The sequence below is a fragment of the Sabethes cyaneus genome, chromosome 2 (genome assembly GCF_943734655.1).
Source record: "Sabethes cyaneus chromosome 2, idSabCyanKW18_F2, whole genome shotgun sequence".
Lineage (NCBI taxonomy): Eukaryota > Metazoa > Arthropoda > Insecta > Diptera > Culicidae > Sabethes > Sabethes cyaneus.
Genome location: NC_071354.1, coordinates 57,533,808 through 57,557,762, shown reverse-complemented (window position 1 = coordinate 57,557,762; position 23,955 = coordinate 57,533,808). Strand labels below are relative to the sequence as shown.

The following is a 23,955-nucleotide window of genomic DNA, read 5'->3' as shown; positions in this document are numbered from 1 at the left end:
AAAATTTGGCAAAGAGTAATCAAATTATTTTGCTTTTTAATGTCCAATTAATTTCAAAAATACAGCAATACAGGTTTATTCGCAGGCCCCTCATTATCCTTACTTCGCAATGAATTCTATATTACCCCGCAGAAATTTGGTTGATAATACAAATGTTATGTTGTCATCGTTTAGTGATTTTCCTGTTGCGCCGATAGCCAGAGAATATATCCTGCAGTAACGAGTTTCCGCAATTGAAGAAAATAATCGTCAGACGACAGCCGTAGTTTTCCGTCGTATCCGTTGTAGACCCACGACAAAGAACCGACTATTCCATGTGCGTCGGATAATTGAGTGGCCACGTCATCCACAAGACACCGGTATTCCTTGTGCCAACGATCAACGAAGGGTTTTGTTCAACACAGAGTCTCGTCCACGGCGAGTGTACGGCCAACTAGAATACCGGGAATCTCCGGAAGTATCATCGTTAGATTATAGCATGTCTACAGTGAGCTGCAATCCGTTCATTGTAGGGCGAGAGTCCCCAGGTTTGTCATCGATAGTTGCCATCATTCGACCAGTGTGCCGGTTAACCAGTTTGATCATCGTTTCGTGCAGTAAACCCCAGAAAAGGACGTTATCGAAAGCCGGACGGAGGTGCTGGTGGCCGGTGAGTCATTCGATATAGTTGCGCCACACGATTTCGTCGAAGGGAACGTCCGTTTCTGATGAGAGGACTCGAGGAGGACTGATTGAGCCTGGCTCCCGTTCTTCGTTGCTTGATTCGATGAGTAGCGAACTTCGTCTGCAAGCACAGTGGACAGAGCGGATGACTGGAAGAGCTCTAGTCACTTTAGGGAACCCACTACAGGTATGATTAACACTCTTCCACCTATGCATGCCCATTCCTGTTATCTGTTTCTGCCATCAGTTCCTCACAGCCGTAACGATTCTATGCTGATGCTAATCAGCGGCCGATAGCAACAATCTGCAGAGAAGCATTCGACTGAAATCCGCTAAGACAGTAGAAGCCATGTCAGGTGACCGTCGGCTGTGGAGATCTCTGATTTTATCCATTTGTTCTGCCGGACCGGCGGACATGGACATATAAGTAAGTAAGTAAGTAAACCTTCAACCTCCTTCGCCTTCGTTTTGTACAACCCAAGTAACAATTTCAGGCTGATCAAACGCTTTTATAGCTGCTTTAGTTCAACATGCGGCTAAACTATGGCTTAGGTTTAGAAATAAAAACTTTTTATCAGCTTGTTTGAGAGCTAAATCTGGTGATTTTATCAAGCTACAGGCTTGTTAATAGCTGCTTTCGAAGGTGCAATGAATCTTAATAGGGGCTTTTGCGCGCTTTTAAATAGCCGATTTTCGCAATGCTGTCAATTCTATTTTTAGAACAAGAAACAGTTTTGTAATATGCTTTTCCAGTCAACCCAAGGAACAGTTTTTGCTTAGTAAACGTTTAACCGACAGCTTTTATTCAGCACATGATGTATAGTTGCTTTTCAAGTATGTCTAAACACCTCTGTTCAATGCTTATACAGTTAGTTTTGGAGAATTTAAACAGCACTGTGCTTAATATGGGCGTGGAAGATGCGTTTGTATGACTGTTATGCAACGTATAGTAAAACGTTTGTTCAGTACGTGTAGATATGTTTATTAAACTTCTGCTGATGGCACTGAAGCTACATTTATTCCACAGCAGTTCCACATTTAGACAAGCAAAAAGAAAAAAATAATGCAGGAAGTTTTTTTATTTTATTTTGTGGGTTTCGTTATTTTCATGGCCATTTTTGTATTCATATATTGTAACTTAATAAGAGATTTTAGCAGAAAAACATTGGTTGACTCAAAATTCATCAAACCTGCCATATACTTTTTTCATTCACCCGGATTCGAACTTACATCCTGTCGGTCGGAAGCCGTCAACGTACACATCTGAGATAATCTGACATATCCCGGTCAACATTGTTACATAACATTAACCAGACTGTTACGTAAGTGTGTTATGATGTGACGTTGAAGTTACGTAACCTGAGAGTAACATGATGGTTGAAATTTCCTACTTTTTTACATAACATTGTTATATTACAATGTAACATTGCGATAATGTTTATGTAACATTGCAATAACATTAAAGCAATGTAACGTTACGTTACATTATTGCCATTGTTATGTAACAATCCTATTATTTCTGTTATGTAACAATATAAATGTTTTTGTAACGTCACAAAAAATACTTAACTGTGACACCTCAATAATACTTGCCACCAGAATGTATGTACAGCCTCGAAAATACTATGCGAATTGACTAACTGCTAGCAAGTGCACTTAAAAGCTGATCATACACTCACGCAGTTTACGATTAGCTTGCAAGCGCATTTACTAGCAGCTACATAGTCAATTCACCTAGTATTTTCGAGACTTTACATATATTCAGGCCTCCGTCACCAATATTTGTTCCTTAAATAATCGACAAATAAAAAGTACATTTAGATTCCAAATCATTTATTGCGGAGTTTCCACCTATTTAGAGTCCCACGCGAAAATTATTAGCGTGGTTATTTTCTGCGTTTACCACAGATATTTGCTATTTAGCAATTTAAACTCTCAGTTGGTCGTTATTGCCTCCCCACTGCACCCCTCCTTGCTTGACAAGCATAGTTTCAGTGTATTTAGTAGGTACAGGATAATTATTATTAAAAAACGTATTTGCGTAGGACTCGTAAAATTTCTGCAAAGTACAATATTATTCGATTCCTTTTAATTCATGTAGGGTAGATGCTCGAGTAGTTTTGATAGTACCTATAGAGCTTTCTGACAGCTCAAGCACCCACACTAGCGAACACGAAATACGCGTGTATATACATGATGTTTACCTCATTTTGGGGAACAGCTGGTGCTGGAGGAACAAACCGAAAAATAGCGATTACTAGTTGTGTTTCTCCGTTTGCCACACTGCAGAGCACATATTTCAGTCAAATTGTCCATCCTGTTCCAAATTCAAGAACATATTTTGAAAATTTGCTGGTATTTAAGCCTGCGGAAGACGAAATTCATTCTGTACCTTGGTGACAAAGGAATGCATTTCTTTTGTTTACTGTTGTTTGCCTCATTTTCAAGCATCAATACACACATAACTGGAAAGTGGTATATAGTGGTGGAAACTTTAAATATTCCGTTACTTTTGCAGATTTTGGTACAGTTTGACAGGTATCGATATACCAGTACCAGTTTCATTTGGTAAGCATCAAACGTCACACCACACGCAGTGCCTTGTAAGTCGCAAGGGCCTGCATAGTGTCGTCGTCCCGCCAGTAAAAACAAAGTTAGATTAAACTTCTCGGTCGGTGGTTCTACAGTAGACGAAGGAAGAGGCATAGTTTGTGTCTAAAAATAACCCTACCCATGTCGCTAGCTTAATAAGGGGGGTTTGCAGTCTATTTTGTCCAGCACCTCTGTGGTAAACACACGGTGTTCAACACTGAAAGTAACACAATGTTGCTGTTAAGTAACATTGTAATGTTACAAAGTTATCAAAATTTGACGTAACATTTAAATAAAAAAATGGGAGCATTGTTACATTAAAATGTTACCTGTTGGTTATGTAGCAATAACATTAAATGTGTAACATTACAACTTTTATCAAAATTTGACGTAACATTTAAATGAAAAAATGGTAGCATTGTTACGTTAAAATGTTACCTGTAGGTTATGTTACAAGAACATTAAGTTTGTAATGTAACAAACTTAATGTTATTGTTACATAACCTACAGGTAACCTTTTAACGTAACAATGCTACCATTTTTTTATTTAAATGTTACGTCAAATTTTGATAACTTTGTTACATTACAATGTTGCTTCTGTGTTTCATAACAGAAACATTGTGTTACATTCAGTGTTGACCGGGATGACAGGCGCCGAGTTTTTAGCCGATGTAGATTCACCGGCTTAAGTTTGTCAAGCGTGGAACAAAAATTGGTTAAAATGCATTTAAGCGCTGAAGACTAGTTTCTTAAACCATGTTTGGCATCTGCTGTACAGCTTGTTCGTTTGGCCGTTTTTAATCTAAACACTTTTTTATTTGTACCCCGCTGGTTTGCACTTGCACGACGTGCAAATTAAAAATGGTTCAGATGTCATTCTCAACATGGAACCATATGCTGCTGCAGTCAATGCACATAAACGCGATTTGTTTGTACTGATCTGGTGCGTTTAATCAGTTTCCTATTTCGTTTCCCAACGATTACGATAGAAATCCGATCGGAAAATAAAATATTCGCTGCTTGCAACTGCCAACTAAATCAAACCACCAAAACAATAACAAAGAGTAGGGCAGCCAATAGACCAAATCAAGATGACGTCATCTGGCAGATACTGGCGCCCTTGTTTACAAACAGACCGCAGAATCCAAAAAAGTTTTAACTGTTTAAACAGCAAGTTTGTTGTTTAAACCGAGTTTAAACAGCATTAGGACTAAATCTAAAAGCCATTATGCCTGTAAAATGTTAAAAAACACGCTACATTCGCTATGAATGGAAAGGAAAGTTTTCTAAAATGTAAACAAGGGCGCCAGTATCCGTCAATTGACGGTATGATGATTTGGTCTATAGACCAAATCATCATACCGTCAATTGACAGATACTGGCGCCCTTGTTTACATGTTGGAAAACTTTCCTTTCCGTTTATAGCGAATGTAGCGTGTTTTTTAACATTTTACAGGCGAAATGGCTTTTAAATTTAATCCTAATGCTGTTTAAACTCGGTTTAAACAACAAACTTGCCGTTTAAACACATGAAACTTTTTTGGATTCTGCGGTCTGTTTGTAAACAAGGGTGCCAGTATCTGCCAGATGACGTCACCTTGATTTGGTCTATTCATACAAGTTTCAGTATACCGTGAACCCTCGTTCGTTTGACCGTTTTTAATCTGAACACTTTTTAATCTGAACCCCGCTGGTTTGCACGATGTGCAAATTAAAAATGGCTCAAATGTCATTCTCAACATGGCATCATTTGCCTCCACAGACAATGCATATAAACACGATTTGTTTGTACTGATCTAGCGTGTTTAATCCTAGTTTAATCAGTTTCACATTTCGTTTCCCAACGATTACGATAGAAATCCGATCGGAGACATAACATATTCGCTGCTTGAAACTACCAACTAAACGAGACTAAATCAAACCACCAAAACAATAACAAAGAGCAGGGCGGCCAGTTCATACAAGTTTCAGCATATTTAGGGTTGCTAGTTGTTCAAATTAAAAACGAACCCCGTTAGTTTGCATGAGGAATCGTTCAAACGAACGGGGGTCCACTGTACACTCAACCCCCGCTAATATGAAAAACACCCCGTTCAGATCAGGCGAATTTAAATCTGAATATTTGGTAACTCTATTCATTTTCACATACGCGCTAGGCGCGCACCCTATGACCTTGTTGTTTTGATTTGACGAAAACAAACGCTTTGAAAACATGTCGAATATGCGCGAATTCTGAACATCCAGATCGTAGAAGAGGAAATTTGCTCGACAGTATAAACTAAAATGGTCTATTTTGAGTGTTGGAGAGAGATAAGTTGCATATGAGCTATATTGCTAAAGCTGCAGAGCAAGAGGAAACGTATTAAGGTGTTTTGCTTTTTTCAATTTACCCGGTCAACTTAACCGTCAATTGGGTATTTTAGCGGTATTTAAATTCTCGCATATTATGATAATATATGATGTCACTGTAAAGTCACATGAAGACTTTTTCAAATTTGACGAGTGAAAGTAATAAAAAAAGCATTTTTTTCATTTAAAAATTTTTTTTGGGATAAGATGATAGCTTATAAGTAAACCATTTTTCTTCTCAGCTCGCCTTAGACAACACAATGGATAGATAAACTATGGTCATCAGCCGATACAGGTTTCATATGGGAGCTGTCAAAAGCTCGGTCAAAATGAAAAGCTCTATCAGAAAGATAGAAGAGAGGAAGAGAACTTCTGACATCATTTCAATCAATCGGCTTGGTTGATATCTGTCAAACAGCAAATCATTCTATTTTTGATTTTTATTAATTTTTTCATCAAATATTCACTTAATTGAAATAAAAAATAACTGTTAGATTCAGAAAACGACAGGCTATCAAATGAGGTAAAAAAAGCAACTTTTTTGGGAAAATTAAAATACCCAATTGTGTATGACGCTTGATCAATTTTTAATGTGAACGCATTCATACCAACGGGGTTCAGATTTAAAATGTTCAGATTAAGGAAGGTAATTCCAGCGGGGGTACACGGTATCGACCTTTTCGCGTGCCTAATGGCGGCTACTTAAAGCCCTATAAATGTATACATTTATATGGCTTTACGGCTTGTGGGTACAACTATCGGAAAAAATAACATGCTTTTGGCAACTCTGCTCACGTCAAGTTGACATTTTCTCCTTGCAAAACTGTCAAGCGTACATTAGCAAAGTTGCCAAAAGCATTGAAAAAAATTTCCAAAAGTTGCGCCCACTATCCGCCATTAAGCACGCGAAAAGGTGGATTTAGGGTTGCTACACTGATAAAAATAGACACGGCGTTACCAAGAGATCTTACACATGAATTTAAACATGCAAATATACCGCACTTCCCACCAAACTGGACTCAGCAGTTTGAAACTGCGATTGCACCTAACTGCGATCAAACTGCGACATACTGAAATTACTGTAGTCAGAGAGAGAAAGAGCAACAACTGCAATGTTGCTGTTTCGTTCCTACGTATACATTGGCATTAGGGAAAATAATCCAGATTTAACTGCCAGGCACAATATTGATAATCTTGTTTCATTTGTCAAACATTCGGGTATCAAAAGCGTTTCCCTCCGATTTAACGTGAAATGAAATATTTCATATGGGAAACACGTTAAACAACCATGTTTTTCCAACAAACCTTCAATCAACATGGTAGTCACTGCTTTCGCGCTGCAAATCCACGTGTTTTACCATTAGAGCGTATCCTGTTGCAATCCACATGAAAGTAAAGAGTAAGTTTTTATAAATATTTCACTGGTTTTACACGTTTAATCAAAGGGTAACTTTTATGAAATGTCATTCTATTTGAAATTCACGTGGCTTTCAACTTGAGTTGAAGTGAATATCAGGTCATCTCAAAGTGTTTCACCCATGGTTTTACCATTGATTATGATTCATGTGTTATTCTTATGAAACTGTAGTGATTAGCACCAGGAGAATATCGATGTGTTCTGCACATTGAACGAACGTGTATGGTTTTTTTCGGTGTAGTTGTTCAAATTAAAAACTAACCCCGTTAAGCGGGGTACGCTACTGAGAAGAAAACAGCTCAAGAAATTTTCTTGCTATTTACCGAAGAAATTTTGACAACTCCAATGCAAGCAACCAACTGTCATTTTTTCTTGTGGTAATAATAGGACACCGCCTCTAGTTTCTGATAATAAATAACAGAAGTTGGCGCAAGTGTTTCATCATGCGCCATGCGTGAGAGTATGTTTGAAACTATCAATATTTCCCTGTTGAATACAACAGATGTCGTTACCTCGTAGCGCATAGTGTGAATGTCCGTAAAAGCTGAATTTTGCGCGACAATAAATTTACTGAAATCAACACCCTTATTCTCTCATGCATCTCAGTTTCTTTTGTGTTTATCGCTAATCGTAATATAACGTTTGACACCTGAACCAAAAAATAGTTGGTAAACATTGTTTTTATTTATTGCGTTCATGTTGCGAAATTTAATTTTTTCGAATTGAAATGTCGCAAACATACTTTTCATAAAGCCCTATAAATGTATCTTTATAGGGCTTTAGCTTTTTAGGGCTCTCGGATGACTGGTAGTAAGATGCTATGGAGAGGTATAGGAAATGTTTGTTTTTTATCAAAATTAGGCAGAAATCATGAAAATTAGGTATAACAGAATAACTGAACCACAAATAAAATATGATTAGTGATTGTTTTTCAGGTAGGTAAACATAAATAAGTGAGAAATTTTGATTTTACTACCACTAGAAAAGCGCCATCTCTTGAAAAGCAACGGTTCGTATGGTGTCCTATTGCGCCGGATATTATTCCGTACGGAAAAGTGACGTTTTAATTCACTTGCGTGTAAAACTGCGCCATCTGAACGTGAAGTAATATTTCTTATGAGGTGCGTACTGATTAAAAAATCATAAAAGAAATCGATTTCTTGATCATTTCTTGTTCTATCTTTTTACCCATTACTTTTCAGCAGCGTACCCCGCTTTAGTTTGCATGAGGAATCGTTCAAACGAACGGGGGTCCACTGTACCTGGTGCAGTCTTTGCGCTACGCAAAGCAGCTTGCTATAAATTTAGCAGTGCTATCCAGTTTTTTACGCGCTATAATGGCGGACGCTGTAAATTGTGTTCGTAATATGCGAACAATCTTTTTGACAACTCTGCATCTATCAAATCTGGCACTCTTCTCTTTCAGCACGACCGTGCTCTTTCTTTTGTTTACGCCAAAGAAGGAGAGCAAAAATATGAAAAATGTAAACAAAACTATTGCTCTCCTTCTTTTGCGTAAACGAAAGAAAGAGCAAAACTGCCATACAGGAGAAGAGTGCCCAGTTTTGATGGATGCAGAGTTGTCAAAAAGATTGATCGCAAATTACGAACACATTTTATAGCGTCCGCCATTATGGCACGTAAAAAGCTGGATATCTTGGACGGAGGCGTTAGAAATCATTTAAAAATCTGCGATATAAAATTTAATCCCGTAGGGTCACCAACGTACTTTGGACCCCATCAGCAGCTGTACATAATCTGGACACTTACATATAGTCAAATCTACAGAACATGTATGTACAAATATATGTACAGCTGCTGATGGGGTCCAAAATAGATTGGTTACCCTATCCAGCTTTTTACGCGCTATAATGGCGGACGCTATAAATTGTGTTCGTAATATGCGATCAATCTTTTTGACAACTCTGCATCCATCAAAACTGGGCACTCTTCTCCTGTATGGCAGTTTTGCTCTTTCTTTCGTTTACGCAAAAGAAGGAGAGCAATAGTTTTGTTTACATTTCGCACATTTTTGCTTTCCTTCTTTGGCGTAAACGAAAGAAAGAGCACGGTTTGATGGATGCAGAGTTGTCAGATTTGATGTATGCAGAGTTGTCAAAAAGATTGTTCGCATATAACGAACACATTTTATAGCGTCCGCCATTATGGCGCGTAAAAAGCTGGATATACTTTTACGCACAATCTTATAAGCGATTTTTATTGCTCTTTGCATTGAAAGTTGGATTTTGAACACACTTGTCCAGTCACACATTTTGTAGGTGAGAAAAGTTGCCAAAATTTCGTGGGAAAAAACCATGAATCTTGGTTGATTTCTATTTAAATTCTAATGCTTACGTAGAGTTGTTATCGACGCAAAGAATAATATAAAAATAGTTTCTAAATACACAATTCCACGCATAATTCATAACTTGAATAAATATGCAGCATATATGAAATAAATGAAAAATTAAATACTATTTACTTTCCCTACAACTGGTACTGGCGCCACTGCTAAATCAAATGTCAGCTCAGATGGGAGAGTTGTAATGATGGGAAATGTCGGTCAAAATCTATAACGATTATTGATAAAGTTTTGTTATCGTTAATAATTAATAACGATAATATGGCAATATAAGCAAAAATACGTAAGAAATAGAACAAAAATGTTAAAATAATAACAAATCAAGAAGAAGATTTCACTTTAAACCCTCCAATTTTCGATATTCTTCCATGACGATAAAGTTTGATGGTATTATCGATATAAGATTACTAGCGATATTATCAGTAGCACACTTTTCATCACAGTTTTGAAGGTTGCACTTAATAACTGTGCAGTCCAATTGAGTGTGAAGAGCGCAATACTTGTTTGAGTACTTTTCTGGTAGAGTGTAAACGCTGCGCGGAGATTTTATAGCAAAAGCTCTGTATGCATTTAGTACAATCCCACTGTTGATTTGACGCTTGCCTCGCCTCGACAAATGTGTTGTTATTTACAGTTCTGTGCCGCACAAATGTTTCTGCTGCGAGTTTGTTAATTTATTTTCGAAGTAATTTTGTTGTTTTTGAAAGTACAATCCCTTCTAAAACGCATATAGTTTGCAGCTGCGATGAACTTGCAGTTACTAGGTGAGAACCAACAATAACAAGCTGTGTTTTTGGTATTGGCCACTCTATTGCTCAAAACTTAACCGTGTTTCGGTGTTTCCGCACAGAATCATTCGGCCAGAACTACCCGGAAGAATTCGACGGTTCGCTGGACTGTATCTCGCTAGCGGTTACATGTGCTTTCAACAAGTACGGAACGCTGCTTGCCGTAGGTTGCAACGATGGTCGGATAGTGGTGTGGGACTTCCTGACGAGAGGTATCGCCAAGATCATTTCCGCTCACGTTCATCCGGTGTGCAGTTTGTGCTGGTCCCGAAACGGTCACAAGCTGCTGTCAGCGTCTACGGATAATAATGTGTGCATCTGGGATGTACTGAGCGGTGACTGCGAACACAAGTACCGGTTTCCGTCGCCGATTCTGAAGGTTCAGTTTCATCCGAGGAATGATAATAAATTTCTGGTCTGTCCCATGCGCTATGCTGCCGTGCTGGTCGACATCGGGGGTAAACATCAGTGTTTGCCGTTGGATAATGATGTAAATTCGGCTTAACTGGTTTGCGAGTGTGATGTTTATTCAATTCTATTTACAGGGGGACTTGAACATAGTAGCTTCATTTGACCGAAGGGGCGAGCATATCTATTCGGGCAATGCTAAAGGAAAGATTCTCGTACTTAATTCTAATACTCTGGAGATTGTTGCAAGTTTTAAAATTGCTGTAGGAACTTCAAGTGCAACTGCGGTGAAAAGTATAGAATTCGCGAGAAGGGGAGAGTATGTTGAGCCGTAAGCTGTTTGTTTCTGAATCAAACTTATTCTGAATTAATTATTGCAGAGCATTTTTGGTAAACACATCCGATCGTGTCATCCGGGTATACGATTCGAAAGAGGTTGTAACCTGCGGAAAGGAAGGGGAGCCAGAACCGATTCAGAAGCTTCAAGATCTTGTGAACAAGTAAGCTAACTTCATATTAAAATGTTCGATTATTGTATTCTTGTTACCTTTTCACAGAACCACATGGAAAAAATGTTGTTTCTCAGGAGATGGTGAGTATATTTGTGCTGGGAGTGCTCGGCAACATGCCCTTTATGTTTGGGAGAAGTCTATCGGAAATCTTGTAAAGATTTTACACGGAACAAAGGGAGAACTTCTGTTGGATGTTGTTTGGCATCCAGTTCGACCAATCATAGCTAGTATTAGTTCTGGATTGGTTTCAATCTGGGCTCAAAATCAGGTGGAAAATTGGTCCGCATTTGCGCCAGACTTCAAAGAACTGGACGAAAACGTTGAGTATGAAGAGCGCGAGTCGGAGTTCGATATTACGGATGAGGATAAATCAGTCGATCTTGCTGCGGAATCTAAGCACGATGAAGAAGTTGAGGTTGACGTTGTTTCTGCGGAACCGATAGCGGCATTTTGTTCCTCGGATGAAGAATACGAAGACGAGAATGCCCTCCAATTTCTACCAATGGCTCCGGAAGTGGAAGATCCAGAGGACGGTTGGGGTTCTCAGGATAATTCAGAATCACTACTCACTGGTTTCAATAATAATCCAACCGAACATGACCCGCTTTCGATGAAGGAAAATGAACCTTCCTCCAAGAAACGTAAGGCCAGTTTGTATGACATTACGTTGGATAATGCTCCAATTGAAGGTAATAGTGTGAAAACAGATTGTTAACTGTATCACCAAATAACTAATGTAATTTTACAGACGTGCATCCTCTGCTACAGAATAAAGCAAATAAGGATAAAGCGACAGCCGCCAATAAAAAGGCAGCCGGACGGCCCAGAAAGTGAAAGTTTTCGTATGCTTCCGTTTACGTAAGTTTAATTTTCAGTTTTCTGTGATCTCCCATGGTTTATGAGTCGAAACCGGTACAAATTCAGGTTCACAATGAAAACATTTTTAATTTAAAATTGCAATTGCATTTGTTTGATTTGTAAATAAATCCGTCTCGAATGACTATCCATTTACAATTGTCATACTATACGGTGGTCTGTCATATCCGTAGCGATTCTTATTTCCCTCTCAAATGATAAGAAAAAGTAAGCATCACCAGATCACTCACAAACAGCTATTTCTTCTAGTTCGTAATCTATTCATTCCGAAAAGTGTAAACATAGAGTAATATTTATTTTCCTAGTAAGGTGATGCACTGATTGCAAACCATCTCAGAGTGAGCACACAGTGATAGAATGTCATTAAATACAATTTCTTTCTCGCTACCGATGCTGACATTATTTTTTACATCTAAAATTGTTCATCAAGTGACTCTTTGTAACACAGAATGTGTTTACTACAGCTATTGCTTAGTACGCGCGGCTGAAGTGCCATCATGGACACTACTCCGGTAAGCTCATCCAGACATTGGTTCTACGTGCTGTTATTTTCCATTTCTGTTCGAGCGAATTCCTGTATCTTGTTGGTTAAAAATGTCATTAGAAATCGTCGCCGTTGGTCCCTCTCGCCTTCGGTGTAAGCGTAAACATCGTTTCCGGTTGGGGTTCGTACCAGCGGAATTTGGCTGCGAATCAATATTCGACCGAAAATGGTTGCTAAAAGAGAAAAACCTGCTTTAGAATTTGTGTATCATCACATCAGGTAGAATCGAATGTACCTAGCAGCTCGAGACGCATGTTCGGGTTACGCCTCCGCAGTTCTATGAGAAACATACAAATGTATAGAAATACCAGCTTATGAACGGGTTTCAGCTTCGTTCGGATTAGTTCCTTGCAGCGTTCGTAGTTATCGGCGTAGACGATGCATTCCCGTTCGCTGATGGTAACTACCGGTTCGGGAAGGGATTCTAGAAGAATAAGAAGTGCTTCTGCCGCAGTCTTAGGAATACCCGCTAATAATAAAAACTGTTAAGGAAATATTCAATGAATCAGAAAGATTTATAGGTATGTGAATTGATTGACTGCAGCGTATTGCTAAATAATTTTTGGCCAGATTGACAATCATGAAGCATAGCAAAGTATTGACACTACATTCCGCTTTCGGAACTTGACTTTTTGTTTTTATTCTACAGACTTCGCATCCAGCTGTTAGAGCACAGGACAATTGCGGGGCTGCACCAGGTATTTGAACTCATTTGCTAGCTACAGCTTCGCATTCTGTCGATTCAGAATAGACCTTGAGATCATCGATATACATACAAGCTATGAGTCGCATTTTCTTTTCATCAGCAGTGATTGGCTTGTGACTTTGATGGATTTGATGTGTTGGCACCCTTGGGGATGAGGAAATTGGTGCCTCGGATGGAAAACTCAGAAAGTGTGTGACGCGACGAGGATTTCTGGAAAATAGTACATCGTTAAGCTACGATGCGTTAGTAAGGATAGTTACTCTACTTTTTCGTTCGGCAATAATGAGTTTGTCGAATCTAGGCCGAATTAGGAAATCGTCTCCACGCTTGTCGGTTTTGAGCTGCACTCTCCAATCGCCCCGAACACCAGCTGTTTTAGCATCCTCGTCAACAGCGCTCATCTAACGGATGCGGGGTCTGCCTCGAGGTTGGCGATAACTGTCGGGTTCTCTGTTCTCTGTGACAGTTTGGTGATGATGGAACCGCTTCTCTGCACACCTGCCCTTCGAATAGGATATTCTAGGGTAGGATTGCTAATGATATTCTCCTCTCCTTTATTCTTGCTACTTGTTACTCGCTCAACTTTGACCTCAACCGATGTGATTTCGAGACTATTAGCCAATACTCGCTGGGAAAGTTTTCTTGTGGGTTCCAGTGCTGATGAAATCGTGTCGCGTTTTTATGAGCACATTAACTTACTTAGTTAGCTTGCCGTCCTAAGACAAGCCTGCTGAACAAAATTTCTCCAATTTACTTGATTGTGGGCTACCGCTCTGCGATTCCTTGGACACCGAGTACTCTCCGTAAGATTTTGCTCCACCTGGTCTAACTCGCTGCGCCCCTGGTCATCTTTTTTTTCTACCGAATTTAAAGCGAACTATCTTTTTAGGATAGTTGTTCGACATTCTGTTGAAAGAAGACCCTGTGCATCGTATTCGTCCAGCTTTAATCATCTTTTGAATACTAGATTCGTCATAGAGCTGCGTGAGTTCAAGGGTCATCCTGCGCCTTCGTACTCTGTTCTCCTGTATGCCGCCGAAAATCGTCCTTAGCACTCATCTTTTGAAAACTGCGAGCATTCACAGGCCCTCCTCGATGTCCACGTTTCATGCCCGTACAGTACAACCGGTTTACAGGGTGCACTTCGTACGGGGACTTGGCCTGTTCGATCGCAATTTCTTATGAAGCCCATAGTAAGCACGGCTTCCGCTTATAATACGCCTCCGAATCTCACGACCGGTGTCATTATCCGTCGTTACCAGTGAGTCAAGGTAGACAAAATCTTTGACTGCCTCAAACTCATCGCCACGCCATCGATCGTTACATTACTGCCCAAGCGGCGTCGGTTCCACCGTCGAGCATATGTTGTTTTGAATAGGGATGGGAACTATCATTAAAAATCGTTACTGATAACTATCAGTAATTTCAGTACGTTACTGATAACTATCAGTAATTTCAGTACGTTACTGATAACTGTCAGTAAATATCAGTAATTTTACTCATCAGGACATTGAAGCAAAAAATAGGAAATTGTAATACATATTATAATTGCGTCCTTTATTGTAAATTTACTTTGTAATTTACCAAGCGGGCTTTATGGAGGCTCGCGCAGCTACGAACCAGATCGTGCCTACACATCACCCGAACCAGTCGATCAAGACCAGCAATTGCACTTATTGGATGAACACGGTTTCCCAGATAAACTGACGCTGCTGATCAGAGCTATTGAATCGAGTGGTGTGTTTTGTGCGCATCTCGGGGACACACCCTTCGAGACGCGGCGAGGGTTGACAAGGTGACAAGATGACTGATATCATAGCTAGGAACCTTGCGATGGTGGAGGCAACCTACGTCAGGTTGAAAGCAGTAGTCTAGGAAGATCAGATTAATAATAAATACGCCAAAGATCACATACATGAAAAGAAGAGGCTCCAAGGGACTAAGCGCGTGCTTCTCACGGGTGGTATCCCTTGACGGCGACGAACTAGAAGTGGTAGATGAATTCGTGTATTTTGGATTGCTGGTGACCGCGGACAACATTAGTAAGGAAATCCAGCGGCGCATACGCTACGATCAAGAAGCATACGCTACCGTACGATGCTGATAATGCAGAAATCTTTTATTAGGGCAGTAGTTCTTTATGGACTCGTAAGGTCGCTCACGGAGGATATTCGCGCCCTTGCCGTGTCCGAACGAAAGGTACTGTGGATATTTGGCGGAGTACAAACTGAAAGTGAAGAGTGGTGGAGGAGTATGAATCACGAGCTACAAGCATTGTTTGGAGCGAATCCCATCGTACATTTGGCGAAAGTCAGTAGGCTACGGTGGGCCAGACACGTCGTAAGAATGCCGGATGATAGTGTGACGGAAACAGTTATCTTCAACAACCTCACTGGCACCAGGAACAGGGGGCTCAACGTGCAAGATGACACGATCACGTCGAAAGTGATTTGTGACTTTTGAAACGACTGGAAAATTGGCGACATGTGGCTAAAGTTCGAGTTAAATGGAATCGAAACTTGACTTTCTGTTTTCAAACGACAGACTTCGCAGCCAGCTGTTAGAGTAGAGGACAATTGGCCCTGCAACGATCCTATTGGCTCTAACAGCCTCTCCCAGCCGAGATTCGAACATAGGACGACTAGCTTATTAGGCCAGCGTCATACCTCGTGGCCAACTGGGAGGCAACTATATCAGTAAATATCAATAATAGCGAAACCTTACTGATACTTAGTGATATTATTGCTTACTGATAACTATCAGTAGTTAATCATAGTTTTCCCATCCCTAGTTTTGAACGTATTTACCCTTTACCCAATTCTCTCTTCTTCGCGGTTTGATTGGAGTACTGGTCAGCCACCGTCGCAAATGTTCTGCTGATTTTTTTTCCTTGTTGGGGACCTTGGACCACTGCGACCAGTTCTTTGATCTAAATTTTTCAGGTGAGGTGACAATTTGCGATTCTCAGTCACCTAGGTGACCCCGCTCACCTGGGTGACTGTACAAATCAAACGGGGAGCCGTTAGATGAGGTGAGGTGACTGTGAGAATAGGGCCCTAAATTTGATAAAGATAGTGCCCCACGTGATATCCTCTCTGCTCATAACACCTTGTAGCAATATGTTGAACAGCAGGCCATCACCTTGACGAAGCCATCTGTGATTCGAATGAACTTGACAATCCACCCGAAATCTGAGAACAGCACTGTGTACCATCCATCGTAGATTGAATCAGTTTGATGAGCTTCCTGCGGAAGCTATTCTCGTTCATAATTTTCCATAGCTCTTTTCAGTCGATGGTATCTTATGCGGCTTTGAAGTCAACGAACAAATCGCGCGTGGAAACTCTGTATTCACGACCCTTTTGGAGAATCTGCCGCAGTGTAAATATTTGATGCGTTGTAGACCGACCTTCGACGATGTCGGTTTAATAAGTTCCCACAAATCCGTTCGCAATTGGTGATAGACGGCGGAAAATGATTTGGGACAGCACTTTGTAGGCGGTAATGAGAATGGTGATCGCTCGATAGTTCTCACAGTCCAACTTGCCGTCCTTCTTGTAGATCGGTCAGATAACCCACCTTTCCACTCCTCCGGTAGCTATTCTGTCTCTCAAATCCTAACAATTAGCCGGTATAGACAATTAGCCAGCTCGTCTGGTCCCATCTTAATAAACTCCGCTCCGATGCTATCTTTCCCAGCCGATTTATTATTCTTTAGTTGCATAATGGTCTCCCTTACTTCGCCTATCGTTGCGACAGGCACCTCTTCTCCGTTTGTCGTACCGTCGAAATTGCTTTCTCCGCCCCCATGGTTCTCTGCCTGGTCGCCATTAGGGTGTTCATCGAAGTGCTGCTTCCACCTTTCGAACACATAACGATCGTCCGTCAAAATACTATTATTCTTATCCCGACACATATCGGCTCGTGGCACAAAACCTTTGCAGAACCCGTTCAGTTTCTGGCGCGTTCCCTGAGAACGGCGAAGTTGCACCAACTCTGTATATTACTGCTCTTCCAGGTAGCGCTTTTTCTCCCGACAGATTTGATTTCGCTGCATCTTCTTCTGTTTGTGTCTTTCCACTTTGTGATGTATGGCACTACGCATCTCGGCCGCTCTTGCAGCATTCTCCTCATCCATCACCCTCCTACATTCATCGTCAAACCAATCATTCCGTGCCACGGGCTCTCCGTTACACTACTAATGGCTGTTTTGCTGGTGTTCCAACAGTTCCAGGGCAGCGCAACTTCAAGTGAATGCACGTAGTTTGTGGTGACGTCCGGCTGCTTCAGCCCCGCAAGATTTAACCGTGGCTGGCGTCAGTACCAAATATTGTTCACAATGGAGGGTTTTTCGTGTCTTAACCATCACTAGATAGTGGTCCAAATCAACGTTAGCGCTTTGACAGGATCTGATGACAAAGATGTCTGAGAAGTGCCGACAGTTGATCAAAACGTGATTCATGATTTGATGACCTCAAAGTGTACTTGTGTAGAAGTCTATGATGGAAGAAGGTACTACGTACGGCCATGTTCTTGGAGGTGGCAAAGTCGATAAGTGTCGGCGGCGTAGAATTCCTGCTTGTGGCCGTGTACGTTGATTATGCTTATGTTGAAGAACCGGCCCTTGATTCTCAACCTGCACATTCGAGGATTGATTGGCCACACCCCAATCCAATGTTGCGAATCGAGCGAGAAGTCAATCATGCCTGCTCACACCCGAAAGAGTATGGGAACAATAGCATTCAACACTTATGCCGCACACGCAGGCGTAAAAGAAACAGCCACCGGTGCTGTGTGAGACTTTTTGGTACCCACACACTTGCGAACGCTCACCCTCACATCGTCCTCCTGCCTAGCTCATTCCTGAGGCAAAAAACTCGCGCGGAATCAAATGCCCGTGAGGCTGGTGGCGCATTGGGATACAAATTTTGCATTAGTTTTTCTTCTTCTTCATCTTTGCCCTCCATTCTACTCACAGGCGGGAGCGCGAGTCCTCGCGTGTAATCGACATCAGTAGATCAGGCTGCAACGACGAACGACGAGCGACAACTATAGTAGCTGTTAGCTAAACACATACGCGCAAAACTCATTGCAGTGCTAGAAGAAATTAGAGCGGAAGTTTGAAAGGGCGATGCTTATGCCGGCTTGTTCGTTAGAATGAGTACGCGTGTGTGATAAAATTAGACCACACGAGTGCGGGCTTCACAACACTGCCCCAATCATTCATTTCCGCATCTTTCCCATCACTAGTAAAGCTGAACCGAGCTCGTGTGTTGCCGCAGCTCTGGTAGATTATATGTCTATCTCGAAACGTACGTATCGTTGAGCTCTTCCAGCATACCTCCTGCAGCGTTACGACGTCGAACTTGCGAGCTTACGTGAGAGAGCACTCGAGTGCTCCCTTGGAAGTTGAGAGATCGGCAGTTCCAGGTCCCAACTTTGCAACCCATAGTCCTTTTTCTTCACATGGGTCATATTGTCATATCTTCAAGTCTCCGATGAGGGAGCCTAACCGCAGCACTAACCCCGCAATTGTTCTGTACTCTAACAACATTCGAAAAACGGGATGTAGCGCCTAGGCTTTGTTTTTCCACCCACCCTGGAGAGAAAAAGCAGAATAGTCTAAACAATTGTTTTTAAAAGGATACGGAACGGCTCTGATGACCAGCTGTCTAGCCAGTCTCGAATTTCCAGAATATTCTCGTGTCTCGAATAGGTCCGATTAGGAGTGAACAGCTGCGCAGTTTCCATTCCATTTTTGTACAAATAATCTATCAACCTCCAGATTTCTCGGGGAATTTTCAGGTTCTCGTCCCCGGTAATGTCAATAAGCTTTTCCTCTTTTTCCAGAGCTATCAATTCATTGATTTCGTACTCGAAAATCGGCTTATTCAGCTTCATCAACGTTTCAAGTGAAACACCAAAGCAGCTTTGTTTATACTCTCCAAAAATGGTAATGAATATATCTCGACCATTCTCTACGTGCAATACTAGAATATCGAGCGGTATTTTGACGCCTGCTCTCGCATCCTTAAGCTTTTTCAACATCCCCGAAGCCGCCTTTGCATCCACAAAGATATCTATTCGTATACTAAGACTATTTCCTGTAATCAGCTCACCCGATTTGTGACTGATATGGATGAAATCTTCACACACGCGACTGTTCCGATCGTCTTTGGCGGCAAAGCGGAACCGAACCGGAAGATGACAGTTGTTAGCAACCAACAGTTCTCGGGAGTATTTTTCGTTGAATCTGATCAAACCGAAATCAAGATCTGTTTGCTCCACCGTTATCTGTCAATAACATTTAAACAATTAAACATAGAATTAGAGTGCTTTCGAATCATCATACCTGTGGTTGATTATCGTTCTCGTATTTGTCGACAGTTTTTAAAACCTCCTCGTGAACTTTTTTGAACTTTTGATCATCCTTTGTTTCGACCTAAATTTTAAATAAAACAGGATAAATTATTTCCAGAAACATCAGTAAATTCAACAAACTTACATCCGCTTTAAACACTGCATAGACTGGCTTGTGGTCACTTCTTCTCAGCTGCATCACGCTGTCATATTTCAGCAGTTCTATCCGTGAGCCCTTCCACAGCACTCGATCACACCACGCCGGACACCGGCTTTTCTCGCTACTGTCCCAATCGTCTGTTCCCGGGTTGTACTTATAGGTCGGACCGAACAGTATTTTACCCTCTTTGTATTCGCGAAATATTCGCTTCCGTAGTTTCTCTAAATACAGTTGATCATAAGGATATAGTTGATTATAGTCACGGTCTTTCTCGTTAACGAATTCCTGCGTGATTTCCGCGTTAAGCCTATAGTTTAAATCGCCAATCCAAAAAATGTGACTGAAATTTAAACAAATTTTTGTTTTGTTTCTACACCTTCTTGTGTTAAGGAGATTCATTAAAACTCACTGATGTTCATCAATGGATCGACCGCGGAAAGTTTTCTCAAACGACATTCTTTTGATGATTTCGTCATGATCCTCGTTACGGCGGTCCACCTCCTGAGTGTGAGCCGCCAGATGAGAGTTAACAAAACACAGCAGCGCTTCATTCAATTGGAAACTTACGCCCACTCCGCCTTTATTACCCTGCAAATTCGTAGTCATTACTATTCGATCCGTTTCGTTAAATAATTTTGGTCAAACCCATTTTAAAGTTCCCGTTCCGACGGCCGCCGTTAGACAGTCTGAAATCTGATCTCGCAAGGACTTTTTAACTGCAACCGTTAGCATCATTCCGACTAAACGCACCGAAGCTAGTTCCTCATACACAGCACCTTTATGCAAACCCATCATCACTTTGTTCCTAAAAACAATCATTCCATCTAATGACATTGAAAAATCCTCAATTAACAAGCAAAGCTTACACCCAAGTACGATCAATTTTAGTCTCGTTCATGATTATCTTCTCCGGAGTCCACTCAATTTCCTGAAATCCAACTGCATAAATATCCGGCGGATCGTCCGTAGTTGAAAGCCATTCTGGGAGCTCAATATCCTCGGAGGTCTGTCCGTTCACATTCCACGTTGCTGTGTAGATTTTGTACGGCTCATAGACAATGTACTCATGCCGTCGCCGATCGAGTTCTTCCTTAAATTTTGAATCCCTGGTTTTCGGAGCTTGGCTACCGTCCGCTATATGCCGATCAATCGCCAGCATATCGGCACGTTTGTAATAATCAAGCCATTTGAAACTTAGTGGACTTGCCGCCGCGGCGGCTTGTGCCGAAGCACATTTGTAGTTGGCAATTTGCTCCTTCAGCTTACCAATGAAATTGTCCTTCGAGGAGCTCACCTCCGATGTTGCTTGATAGTAATACACTGTTGGTTCATTTTGGAGAAATATTGTAAACTGATGGCTGGAAATTGATCCCGGAGCACCAGATTCTAAAAGTAAAAACCCTATTAATACCTACTACAGTTAGAACTAACAGACCATTTAATCTAACCTGGATTCACCCAAAATGTGTCATTAATTGGGTAAACTGTTACGACTGTTAAGTCAGAAATGCTTTCCGGAGGGTAGCAGCTGATTGAGAACGCAAACAAGGCTGATGTGAAATCCGAACTAACGATAACCAGGAGTCGGTTTTGGTGCTTATTCCCTACTATTTGATAACCTTCAAATATCTATTTTTAGGCTTATAGTTAAGGGCTATCTACAATATGTTGAATGACGTCATTCGATTTCCGGTTCAGGATTAATCATTCTTTTTAAGTATAAATGGTGCCAAAGCAACATAATGCAAGGCCATCCATAAAGCGCAATGTTGCGCTGATGTAAACAAACGTGTTATAATGTTAGTATCTTGCTTCGTGATAGCGCACCACGCATACTATCATCACAGTTCAACGTTCTTAAATGCAAAAAAAATCAATAGCATTGTTTGAATTTCGGATTGTATGTAAATTCAGTTATTAGTTTAGAAAAGGATACCGCCAGAATTGATTCGCCTTCGCGAAATTTTTGCGTGACTGTTGTAATGATAGTGGAATCATGACTTCCCGTGTTCATTGTTCTGACAGACTTTATCTGTTCGCTCGATCTACACCTAATTCCACCTAGTAAACTTGTACAACTACTCTGTTTATTAACAGGACTTAAGTCGATAAATATGATCCTCTTAGTTTATCAAATCAATAATTCCATTTTAACTACTGTTTTAATATTTGCAAAACAAATTAATTGAAAACTAAACTGTAAACCACTTTACTACAGCACTCACTTCAAAGGTTTCAATTTTTTGCACACACCTGTCAAATGACAACATCGAAAAATTATGATGACATGACGAAAGCGTCGAAAGGAATGAAAGCATAAATATAGACGACTGCAATTATGCATAAAAGGCATAAAAGCTACGATGCATAAAAACTTCATCAAGGTATGGTTTTATAGCGAGTTTATTATCTTATGGCAAGCTTATGGCACTCTACCACACACGCAAAATAATCCACACGTCCTTTCCAAGTGAAAACTCACGTAAATTTCTCTACAGGAAGTTACGCGACTTTCAGTTCAATATTATTGGAAAATCTAGAAATACTTACAGTAAGAGATACGCGGAAACTAAAGCCAACGATTTGGCATTAGTGTACAAAAACTGCCAGCACTTGCTGCGGAGCAAAATGCTGTAGCAATGTGACTTGATTGTTTTCAACATGATCTGCTTCTGTTTTGTTTACATCAATTTTGCAAAATAGAGCGATATATCTTTCAACTTAACCAGTGCATTGCAAAGCTTTATACACACTGTGTCCGAGTATAATATTCAAGGTGTGTGACAATAGCTTAAGTAAATTTCATAACTATTTTAATACTTGTTAATCAAACATTTAAGCATACAGTGTGCGTGTTCGATTGGCTCCCTTTTGACAATTCTCGCTGCTCGATTGGCTCCCAAGATGGCTGCTTCCGCGTATCTCTCACCTCTGAGTATTTCTAGGAAAATTCAATAACATCTATCTGATTTCCATGTAAATGCACGCATGCTAATGCAAACTACGTGGAATTCACCTAAATAGTGCAGAAAAAGTTGGATGAAAATATTCACGTAACTTTTCCCGTAAATTCGACGTGAAAATTATTTTGAGTGTCAAAAAAGTAATCACGTTTCAAGTGCAAAACCATATAAATAATTTCCATACTTAGACTCCCCTATTTAGACTACCCCGATTTACACAATTATCCCAGTCGAATCTCGCACACGGTTTCGCTCAAGGAAAATAAAGTGAAAAAGAAGGGCAAGAGGGAAAAAGAAGTCAAACTCATAAGTTGATTAAACTAAAAGCAACTCTAGTGTCAAATTACCAGTGCAAGATGGGGTATGCTTCATTAAATGATTATCACAGTAGTCTAAATAGTCATAAAAAGGGCAATAATACTTTTCACCTGAATATCACATGTTTTTCACTTAAATAATTACCGAGGTTAATGCTTGTTGTTACTTGGGTAAGACACTCTTCTGCTAAGTAGTTTTCATTGACTTTGAAAAAGCGTTTGACCGGCTCATCCATGAAATAATCTGCGGGGTCTAGTCTAGGGCGCACTAAGACGTATGGTAGCTCCAGATAAGCTCCAAACAATTTATGGGTGAAACACAAGCTAGAGCTATTGACAGTAGACTAAATCATAAATTGCCTTGGAACCCTTTAAGGATGAAGCAGCCAAATGACCTTGACCAGCCCAACGACTTACGACCTCAATACCACTCACGTCTTTTTTAAAAGTACCCGAGAAATATCGAGATCTCGAGAATCTAAGACTCAAATCACTGTCAAATTTCAACTAGAATCACATATAAAGCATTGTAATTGAATTGATATAAAGCTTCGTGGTTACTTGGGTAGAACTGTTGATCTTAACCAATATTTGTTGATACGGTCTACACATATTCGATCAACTATGAGTCCAACTTGCTACCGCCGGTGAGTATCATCGATCTTGTCCTAGAACCGAACCGGTTGAGAATTACCAAAATAAAAAGAGCCGATATGGGTCAGCTTATAGCACTTCATCAGTCTATCCCTGGCACTGTTGGATTTCGTACTTTTAATTGCTGCTTGAATTTCATCCTGTGATGGTGTCACAGAGATGACGCGATTAGTGCGACAAACTATTGGCGTCATGCTTCGCTGGTTATTGACCGCTGACATGCCGAAAGAGTTATTCAAAACCTTCAGTCCATCGCTTAAGCAGTTTTGCTTAGTCAGTCAGTA

The 23,955-nt window shown here is 40.6% G+C and overlaps 2 protein-coding genes across 2 annotated transcripts; one reads left to right on the top strand and one right to left on the bottom strand.

The window, feature by feature from the left end:
- The first annotated feature begins 10,034 nt into the window (after positions 1 to 10,034).
- On the top strand, positions 10,035 to 12,072 carry LOC128738158 (retinoblastoma-binding protein 5 homolog). Its single transcript, XM_053833069.1, has 6 exons — positions 10,035 to 10,147; positions 10,234 to 10,661; positions 10,717 to 10,898; positions 10,960 to 11,079; positions 11,137 to 11,780; positions 11,840 to 12,072. The coding sequence occupies exons 1-6, from the start codon at positions 10,129 to 10,131 to the stop codon at positions 11,923 to 11,925; spliced, it is 1,479 nt and encodes a 492-aa protein (XP_053689044.1). The 5' UTR covers positions 10,035 to 10,128; the 3' UTR covers positions 11,926 to 12,072.
- Positions 12,073 to 12,273: 201 nt separating this feature from the next.
- LOC128738157 (inositol polyphosphate 5-phosphatase OCRL) lies at positions 12,274 to 21,898 on the bottom strand. Its single transcript, XM_053833066.1, has 10 exons — positions 21,674 to 21,898; positions 21,186 to 21,366; positions 20,604 to 21,123; positions 20,383 to 20,542; positions 20,147 to 20,325; positions 19,723 to 20,077; positions 19,570 to 19,659; positions 18,866 to 19,511; positions 12,747 to 12,980; positions 12,274 to 12,684 (listed from the first exon to the last, which is right to left on the bottom strand). The coding sequence occupies exons 1-10, from the start codon at positions 21,749 to 21,751 to the stop codon at positions 12,503 to 12,505; spliced, it is 2,625 nt and encodes an 874-aa protein (XP_053689041.1). The 5' UTR covers positions 21,752 to 21,898; the 3' UTR covers positions 12,274 to 12,502.
- Between the last annotated feature and the right edge of the window lie 2,057 nt (positions 21,899 to 23,955).

What these genes read in the sequence shown, in the direction of transcription:
- LOC128738158 (XM_053833069.1), top strand. An exon ending in CTTCAAGATCTTGTGAACAA is followed by an intron (nt 11,080 to 11,136) that starts GTAAGCTAACTT and finishes ACCTTTTCACAG; the next exon opens with AACCACATGGAAAAAATGTT. An exon ending in GGATAATGCTCCAATTGAAG is followed by an intron (nt 11,781 to 11,839) that starts GTAATAGTGTGA and finishes GTAATTTTACAG; the next exon opens with ACGTGCATCCTCTGCTACAG.
- LOC128738157 (XM_053833066.1), bottom strand. Translation starts at nt 21,751, where the DNA reads ATGAACACGGGAAGTCATGATTCCACTATCATTACAACAGTCACGCAA. An exon ending in AAAATTGATCGTACTTGGGT is followed by an intron (nt 20,543 to 20,603) that starts GTAAGCTTTGCT and finishes GATTGTTTTTAG; the next exon opens with GAACAAAGTGATGATGGGTT. An exon ending in CATGCGTCTCGAGCTGCTAG is followed by an intron (nt 12,685 to 12,746) that starts GTACATTCGATT and finishes TTTCTCTTTTAG; the next exon opens with CAACCATTTTCGGTCGAATA.